Source organism: Eimeria necatrix, genomic scaffold (assembly GCF_000499385.1).
Source record: "Eimeria necatrix Houghton genomic scaffold, Enh_scaff123, whole genome shotgun sequence".
NCBI classification, from domain to species: Eukaryota; Apicomplexa; class Conoidasida; order Eucoccidiorida; family Eimeriidae; genus Eimeria; species Eimeria necatrix.
Window position 1 is genome coordinate 10,001 of NW_013654880.1, and position 8,460 is coordinate 18,460.

An 8,460-nucleotide genomic window follows, 5' to 3' on the forward strand; every position below is an offset into this window, starting at 1 on the left:
TGCTGCTGCTGCTGTTGGCAGCAGCAGCAGCAACCACGGAGTTGGTCTTGTGGTGCAGCAGCGAGCCGATCTGCTGCAGCAGCACTTCGCCGACGTTGCTGAGGGCATACACCCGCTGCAGGTACACGCCCAGCCGCCTCTCCTCCTCGCTGCTGCTGCTGCTGCTGCTGCTGCTGCTCTCCGTCTCCATTGCTCTCTTTGCTTCAGCGACGGCTGTCCACTCGGCCCGCAGCCGCTGCAGCAGCGGCAGCAGCCCCTCGTTGACGAAAAACAGCAGCAGCTGAGACACAACAGCAGCACAAGCAGCAGCAGCAGCAAAACAGCCCTCACAGCAAGACAGGCCCCAGCAACTCCGTCGGACCGCCCCTCAGCCAGGGCGCCCACCGCAGCAGCAGCAGCAACAGCAGCAACAGCAGCAGCAGCAGCAACAGCAGCAGCAGCAGCAGCAACAGCAGCAGCAGCAGCAGCACGTGCGAACCTGCTGCGAGGGGTAGGGCGGCTGTGGGGGCAGCGTCTCTGCGTCGAGGACTGGGGACCAGAAGAAGCGGAGCTGCTGCTCGACGTGCTGCAGCGGGAGCTGCTGCCGCAGCGGCAGCAGCAGCGAACTGACAAGTCTTTCGGGCAAGTCTGGCAGCAAAAAGAAAGCTTCTGCTGCTAAGGCACAAGTGCCTGCCAGCCTGTAGGCCAAAGTGCGCAGGTGGTAGCAGTGTCTGCGGGTGAGCAGCACGGCGGCCTCGCGCTCGCCCACGCCGCTGCTGCTGCTGCTGGGGCTGCTGCTGCTGCGCGGGCTGCTGCTGCTGCTGCTGCTGCTGCTGCTGCGGCACGGGAACGCCAGCAGCACGGCTCGAGACAAAGCTGCCCCGTCTCCAGCCAGTGCAGAAGCAGTTCCTTGCACTGCTAAGAACTCATCAGCCCCAGGCTCCAGCAGCTCCCGCAGGTAGGGGAAGCTGGCGTCGCTCACCTGCCCACAGCAGCGCAGCAAGCAGCCCCGTCCAGCAGCAGCAGCAGCAGCAGCAGCAGCAGCGGGAGCGGCGGCAGCAACGGCGAAAAAAGCAGCCGCAGAAACGCCAGAGCGGCGAAGCAAACCGCTGCAGCAACGGCCGCGACGCCGCAGCCAGAAACAGCAGCATGAGCGGCAGCAACAGCAGAAATAGGAGCAGCAGCAGCAGAAATAGGAGCAGCAGCAGCAGCACCGGAAGCAGCAGCAAGAGCAGCGCAGGGCGTCTCTCTCACCTCCTCCGTCCACAGCTGCTGCAGCCGCACGAGGAAGTCAAAAAGAGAAGGCAGCAGATTCTGCACTGCAGCAGCAAGCGGGTGCCTCCTGGGCAGCAGCTGCTTCTGCTGCTGCTGCTGCAGCAGCAGCTCATGCAGGCACTGCGGGAAAGGCTTCCTCAGCTCTTCGTCTTCTTGCCCGTCAGCAAAGGCCTCCATCGGCAGCACTTTGCTGCTGCTGCTGCTGCTGCTGCACTCCACTGTGTAGCCCCCAGCTCGTGCTGCTCCCGGGTCACTGGGGATTGTCGTGCGCTTAATAGAAGTCTCCAGCGAGGACAGCACGCGCGCCAGCGCCCTCCTGCAGCAGCAGCAGCAGCAGCAGCAGCAGCAGCACGGAGCAGCAGTTGCTGCAGCAGCAGCAGCTCCAGCAGCCGCAGCTGCTACAGCAGCAGCAGCTCCAGCAGCATCCGCACGCATCTCGAGCCGCCCGCATACATCAGCAGCCACCCGCACTACCAGCAGCAGCAGCAGCAGCAGCAGCAGCAGCAGCAGCAGCAGCAGCAGCTGCGGACCTGCGTTTGGCTGCTTCCTCTTCTTCCTGCTGCGTCTGCTCTCTGCGCACATCTCCGAAAAGGTAAAACAAAAGGCCGGTGGTGGGCGGCAGCAAAGCTGCTGAGGCCCCGCCGTCTGGGTCTCTGTGCAGCAGCTGCTGCTTCTGCTGCTCCACTTCGCCCAGCAGCCCCCGCAGCGCAGCAGCAAACGGCTCTATCAGCGGCAGCGTGTGCTGCTGCTGCAGCGCGTAGTTTCCCGTTGCAGACACCAGAGACACGAAGGCCTCCATCAGCAGCCCCCGCTCCGACTGCAGCAGCTGCAGCGCAGCAGCCCAAACACACTGCGACGCAGGTCCGCAGCAGCAGCAACAGGACCAGCAGCAGCAGCAGCAGAGCAGCTGCCGCAAGCAGTGCGCCGCCGCCAGCAGCAGCCCTAACGGCAGAATCCGCAGCAGCAGCAGCAGCAGCTGCAAGCACAGAGCCGGCAGCAGCAGCAGCAGCAGCAGCAGCAGGAGGCGCGGACCTGCTGCTCTGTTGCTGCGTCCTGCATCTTCTTCTGGATGTGCTGCAGCAGCAGCGGCAAGTACTGCTGCAGCCCCTCAGAGCCAGCGCTGGATATGGAGATGAGAGTCTGCAGCGCCCGGCGGCGGCAAAGGTGGATTTGCTGCGGGGCTGTCAGTGGGTAGGCCCACACGTTTTCCACGTGGGTTGCTGCGTTCTCGCTCGACAGGATGCTGCAGCGCAGCAGCAGCAGCAGCAGCAGCAGCAGCAGCAGCAGCGGCAGTGGCGGCAGGCGCGGAGGGGCTGCGGTGGTCATAGGGAAGCTGCTGCCAGGCAGCAGCAGCAGCAGCAACGCCTGCCGCAGACAGCTGCACCCGTTCTGCAACCCCGTTCTCTCCAGCAGCAACAGCAACAGCAGCAGCAGCAGCGTCCGCAGCAGCAGCAGCAGCAGCAGCAGCAGCAGCAAGAGCTCACTGGTGGAAGAGCAGGTCGAGAATGCTTTTGATGTCCAGAGGCGGCGAGTAGTTGAGAAGATAAGAAGCTCCAGAAACGAATTCGAGTCTGCGGATTTCTAGAAAGTAGTCGTGGAGAGAAACGCCGCTGCTGCTGAAGGTTGCTGCTGCTGCTTCGGCGCTGCGCGCTGCTGCTGCTGCTGCCTTGGCGCGCTCCGCAACCGCAGCAGCAGCAGCAGCACGAGCAGCATCGAACAGCGGAATCCGCACGAGGCCCCCGAAGACCCCACAGAGCCGCAGCAGCCAGGGGGAGTCGACTGCGTTTTGCGGCAGCAGCCAGGCAGTGACAGCAGCAGTTGCTGCTGCTGCGCTGCCTTGCTGCGCTGCTGCTGCTGTCAAGCACGCGCTCTTCAGCCGCTGCACCTGCGCCTCCACGAAGGAGCAGCAGCCGTCCAGCAGAATGCAAGAGGGGAACAGAGAGGGCTGGTTCTTGTCTGCGAGTTCGTACTGCTTTCCTGCTGCTGCTGCCTGCAGCACCAGCAGCAGCAGCGAGTCCGGCGACCCCTGCCGCTGCAGCAGCAAAGGCGATTCCAGCAGCTGGCTGCAGACTTCTTCTGTCCACGCAGTCGTGGCCTCTGCAGCGCACAGCCACCAGAAGCAGCCAACAAACGCTGCTGCTGCTGCTGCTGCGCTGCTGCTGCGGTGCTGCTGCTGCAGTGTTTGAACTGCTGCTGCTGCTGCTGCTGCTGCTGCTGCTGCTGCTGCTGCTCGCGAGTCTAGGCTCACCGGCGGCGGCGGGAGAAAGTCCAACGAGTGTCGTGAGGCCCAAAAGCGCTGAAGACTTGAGGCCGGCAAAGCGTGCTGGGAAATTCTGCGGGTCGCAGCAGCAGCAGCAGCAGCAGCAGAGACTGACAGCAGCAAAGGCTAGCGGCAGCAGAACAGGGCAGCAGCAGCAGCAGCAGCAGCAACAGCAAAAGCTCAAAACGTCGACTTGGGAAAAGCGCACATCTGTCGAGTCCCTAGCCACGGCATCTTCCGCCTCTGCGTACATCGCGACCTGCAGGCAGCAGCAGCAGCAGCAGCAGCAGCAGCAGTGTTTCTCCGGAGGCCGCAGACGTTTCTCGGCCGGGGCGGCGAAACAACAAGCAGCAGCAGCAGCAGCAGCAGCAGCAGCAGCAGCAGCTGGAGTGTACGTACAGTGTGGACCCAGTTTGCCGTGCAGGGAAGCGGCAGCAGCTGCAGCGCCTCAAGGGCCCTTAAAGATGCTTCCAAGGCCCGCAGCTGAGACAGCATTTCTTTTCTTTTGCTGCTCATGCGCCGCGCCTCCTGCTCGTCTTGCTGCTGCTGCTGCTGCTGCTGCTGCTGCTGCTGGGCGAGGAGCTTCTGCTGCAGCGCCTGCCGCCGCGCCGCGAGCGCCGCGACTGCTGCTGCTGCTGCTGCTGCTGCGCTGTCGCCCACGGTCTCCAGCAGCCGCGCAGCCACAGAGTTGAGAGCAGCAGCAGCAGCAGGCTGCAGCAGCTTGACGATCTGGGGGTCTCCCATGCGGAGGCAGCGGACGAAGGAGACCGACAGCAGGGCCCTGGTGTCCAGCCACTGGGGCAGCTGCTGCTGCTGCTGCTGCTGCTGCTGCTGCGGCGCCTCCTCTGCAGCACTCAGACTCACCAGCCTGCGAAGAAGTGCAGCAGCTGCTGCTATCCCGTGGCAGGCAACCCGCACAGAGGGGTGCATCGCCACCCGCAGAATGCCGCTGCGCAGCAAAGCCCCCAGCACCTCCGGCTCAAAGTGCCGCAGCACCTGCAGCAGCAGCAGCAGCAGCAGCAGCAGCAGCAGCAGCAGCAGCAGCTACAGGCGAGCTCTATCATGCGGGCTGCCGGCTGCTAGACAGTGTGGAAGGGAGCAACAAATTCGTAGCCACAGAGACGCAACGCGCGAGTCCTGTCCTGATGCTGCAGCTGCTGCAGCAACTGGTAATGCTACTTCTGCTGCTGCTGCTGCTGCTGCTGCTCACGTAATCTCCGCAGTTCTCTACAAAGTTCTTCAGGAGGCCGGCGACGAGGAGTTGAAGCGAGAGAAGCTGCAGAAACACCACAGGCCAACACTCGCAGTAAGCAGCTGCAGCAGCAGCGGTTGCTGCTGCTGCCCTGGTCACCTACTGCAGCAGCAGCAGCTGCAGCAGCAGCTGCAGCAGCAGCAAAAATTCCTCACCTCCTCGCCCACAAAGTCTTCAGTAACTGGCAGCGCCAAAACAGAAGCAGCAGACTGGAGAAGGAGGCAGCAGAAGGCAGTGGCGCTCTCTGCGCTCACGCCTTCTATCGCCTGCAGCAGCAGCAGCAGCAGCAGCAGCAGCAGCAGCAAAAGAATAACCGCTCATCACAGCAGCACCACGCATGCACCGCAACTTAGAAAACAAGCCGAACCCCTAGCAGCAGCAGCAGCAGCAACAACGCCTCTCCTGCCGCTGCCGCCACACACGCGGAAGCAGCAGACGCTTGCAGCAGCCTCAGCAGCAGCAGCAGCCTCAGCAGCAGCAGCAGCAGCCTCAGCAGCAGCAGCAGCAGCAGCAGCACCTGTTTCTTTTGTCTTTTTCTAACGAGCCGCTCATTCACAACATCCAGGGCCTGCAGCAGCAAACCCTCAGCCCCCTGAAACTCCGCGCCCCCCAGGCCCCAGCTGCAGAGGCACTGCAGCACTGCAGCAACGTCGCCCAGCGCAGCGAGGCACCTGCAGCAGCAGCAGCAGCAGCAGCAGCAGCAGCAGCAGCAGCAGCGGTAGAGGCAGAAGCAGCGTCGGCAGTGGAAGAGGCGGCTGTGCGGAAGAAATAGATGCAAAACTTGCGGCGTCGGAAGCACTCCAGCAGCAGCAGCAGCAGAAGCTTCTGCTGCTGCTGCTGCTGCTGCTGCTGCTGGCGGCCCGCCGTTTGCTGCTGCTGGTGCTGCTGCTGCGGCTACAGCTACCACGCTGCTGCAGCCACGGCTAGTATGTTCACCCTGCGCCTGCTGCTGCTGCTGCTGCTGCTGCTGCTGCTGCTGCTGCTGCTGCTGCTTACCTGATGCAGTCCAGAGCCAGGGGCTGCAGGTGGGAGCGCGCTGCTGCATCCGAAAACAGCAGCAGCAAACAGCGCGTCAGCTGCAGCAGCAAGTTGCTGCAGCCAGTGAACTCCTTGTGCAGCGCCTGCGCAACTTGCCGCCGCAGCTTCCCACTCAAAGACCCCATCAGTGTGTTGTTTTCCTGCAGCAGCAGCAGCAGCAGCAGCAGCAGCAGCAGCAGAATGTAGCGGCAGCTGCACGCTGCAGCAGCAGCTCCTCGCGCTGCCAGCGCCTACGCAGGGGATGGCAGTAATTATGCGTAGCTCCAGCTAGCCAGTACAACAGCTAGCCAGCTAGCCAGCTAGCTAGCTAGCTAGCCAGCTAGCCAGCTAGCCAGCTAGCCAGCTAGCCAGCTAGCTAGCTAGCTAGCTAGCTAGCTAGCTAGCTAGCTAGCTAGCTAGCTAGCTAGCTAGCTCTAGGTCCTTACCTCGTTAAGCTCTAGTGAGATCTCGAGGAGAACCCCAAGAAAGACGCATGCAGAAACGAAGGCCTGCTGCTGCTGCGCAGGCGGCAGCAGCTGCTGCTGCTTCTGCTGCTGCTGCACCAGCGCAGCAAATTGCTGCGGGTCAGCTGTGGGGTCGTTGAGGTCTGGGCTCTGCAGCAGCCCGTCTACAGAAAGCCCAGTGGCTCCTGAGGCTAGCTGCAGCAGCAGCTGCCTTGCTGTTGCTGCTGCTGCTGCTCCTGTTTTGCTGCAGCAGCACATTGCTGCTAGGCACTGCGAGGCCTTCATCAGAAGCGAGAACGCAGGCACATTTGACTGCTGCGCTGCTGCTGCTGCAGCTGCTGCTGCAGGAGGCAGCAGCAGCGCGTCGTGCTGCTGCTGCAGCGTGGGCTGCTGTATCAGCTGCAGCACGCACCGCTGCAGCAGCAGCTGCTGCTGCTCGTCCCAGCTGCAGTGCCAGTGCTTCTTAACTGCTTCCAGCAGCAGCTGCAGCGCAACAAGTTTTGCTGCTTCATCATATCTGCGGTAAGCGTCTGCAGCAGCTTCCGTGGCAGCAGCGTGCTGCTGCTGCTGCTGCAGCTTCTGCTGCTCTTGCTGCTGCAGCAAAGCGAAAGTCTTGCACTTCACCGACAGCGGCGGGAAGACCGCAAAAGGGTGCAGCAGCCACTGCAGCAGCTGCTGCAGCTGCGGCTCCTGCTGCAGCTGCAGCAGCCACTGCGTGGCTTGGTAATTGCCATCTGCATGCAGCCCGAGAGAGTCTGCAACTCTCTGCAGCACCTCGCGAGGCAGCCCAGCACCGAAGGCCTGCTGCTGCTGCTGCTGCTGCTGCTGCTGCTGCTGCTGCATTTCAGGGGCCCCGCGTCATAGAAAGCAGGTCGGCAGCAAGTGGAGCAGCAGCAGCTGCTGCTGCTGCTGCGGTTGTCGTTGCTGCTGCGCAGCAAATGTTTCCTGCTGCTGGCCTCGCGAGGCCAAGCAGCAGCGAGAAGTCGCAAGCCGAGCAGTCTACAGAGCCGCGCTGCTCTTGCTGCTGCTGTTTTCACAGCAGCAGCAGCAGCTGCTGCTGCTGCTGCTGCGGCTGAAGATCCGGCGCCGCTGTGTAGATGCTGCTGCCGCAGCAAAAGGCAGCAACAAAGACAGCAATCAGTGGGATAGAGCTTCGGGCATTGGCTTTCCCTTTAAGGCGGAGGTTTCCTGCTGCAGCTGCTGCCGCTGCCGCTGCTGCTGCTGCTGCTGCTGCTGCTGCTGCTGCCACTATACACCTCACGGCCTTTAAGCGCTATATCATCGTGAGTTGACAAAGAAAAGAAAGAATTATCTTCTGTTTATTGCCCCACAGCAAAAGCAGCAAAAATCGAGGCTTTCTGCATGCAGCACGCAGCCCCAACTCTGCTGCTGCTGCTGCTGCTGCTGCTGCTGCTGCTGCTGCGGCTATTGGCTTCCATGTCTTTATGAATTTTAATTGAGAACTGGCTCGATTTCAAAATTATTAATTAAATTAAATTTAATTTAATTTAAAAATTAATTATTCGAATTATCTTCAGCCAGTTCTGTGGCGCAGCTCCTGCGCTGCCGCCTTCGCCCATTTGCTTCCTTGAAACCATTTAGTACCAAATCGCCATATGAGCAGCAGCAGCAGCAGCAGCAGCAGCAGCAGCAGCAGCAGCAGCAGATGGCCCACGCAGCAACCCGTGGGTTCCACTATGTCTTTAGCTCTGGCCTTACTTGTCATTAAAAAGAAATATCAAATAAATGCAAAAAAGTAAAATTTGATTTTATGCCATTACTTATACCCAACTCCCATTTGGTGCATTCACACATATAATTATAAATATATATATATATAAATATATATATATATATATACGTATAAATATATATATAGACATGTATATATGTGTATATGCATGCATGCAAATGTTACACATAAATGGATAATATGTGAATATAATATAATATATATTATAATATAATTAATAAATAATCTAAAATGCAATAAGCAAAAATATATTTACTGCACTAGTAGGCGCAGGTACACCCCAGCTGCAGCCGCAGGGTTGGGGTGTCTGTACACCTGAGCCTTTGGGTCTTCTGAAATGAGTTCAATTGGGACTTTTTGAAGACTCAAAAGTCCTAAATGGAGGATTTTATTTGAAATAAGACAACTTGAAGTTCCACTGAATTCAATTCCCACTAGATTGGCAGCAAAAGGCTCTTCA

At 60.1% G+C, this 8,460-nt stretch overlaps 1 protein-coding gene across 1 annotated transcript in view; it reads right to left on the reverse strand.

Moving 5' to 3' along the window:
• Positions 1-7,090, reverse strand: part of ENH_00008210 (hypothetical protein, conserved) — a gene marked incomplete at both ends in the record, with an annotated part of 8,962 nt that extends 1,872 nt beyond the window's left edge. The window contains 14 exons of the mRNA XM_013584115.1: positions 1-280; positions 479-961; positions 1,234-1,570; positions 1,785-2,080; positions 2,287-2,497; positions 2,739-3,351; positions 3,503-3,587; positions 3,723-3,773; positions 3,914-4,510; positions 4,725-4,790; positions 4,922-5,032; positions 5,284-5,437; positions 5,763-5,944; positions 6,230-7,090. The exon at positions 1-280 is cut by the window's left edge and continues 278 nt beyond it. Of these exons, the coding sequence (XP_013439569.1) occupies positions 1-280; positions 479-961; positions 1,234-1,570; positions 1,785-2,080; positions 2,287-2,497; positions 2,739-3,351; positions 3,503-3,587; positions 3,723-3,773; positions 3,914-4,510; positions 4,725-4,790; positions 4,922-5,032; positions 5,284-5,437; positions 5,763-5,944; positions 6,230-7,090 (4,327 nt within the window). The remainder of the gene's footprint in view (positions 281-478; positions 962-1,233; positions 1,571-1,784; positions 2,081-2,286; positions 2,498-2,738; positions 3,352-3,502; positions 3,588-3,722; positions 3,774-3,913; positions 4,511-4,724; positions 4,791-4,921; positions 5,033-5,283; positions 5,438-5,762; positions 5,945-6,229) is intronic.
• Between the last annotated feature and the right edge of the window lie 1,370 nt (positions 7,091-8,460).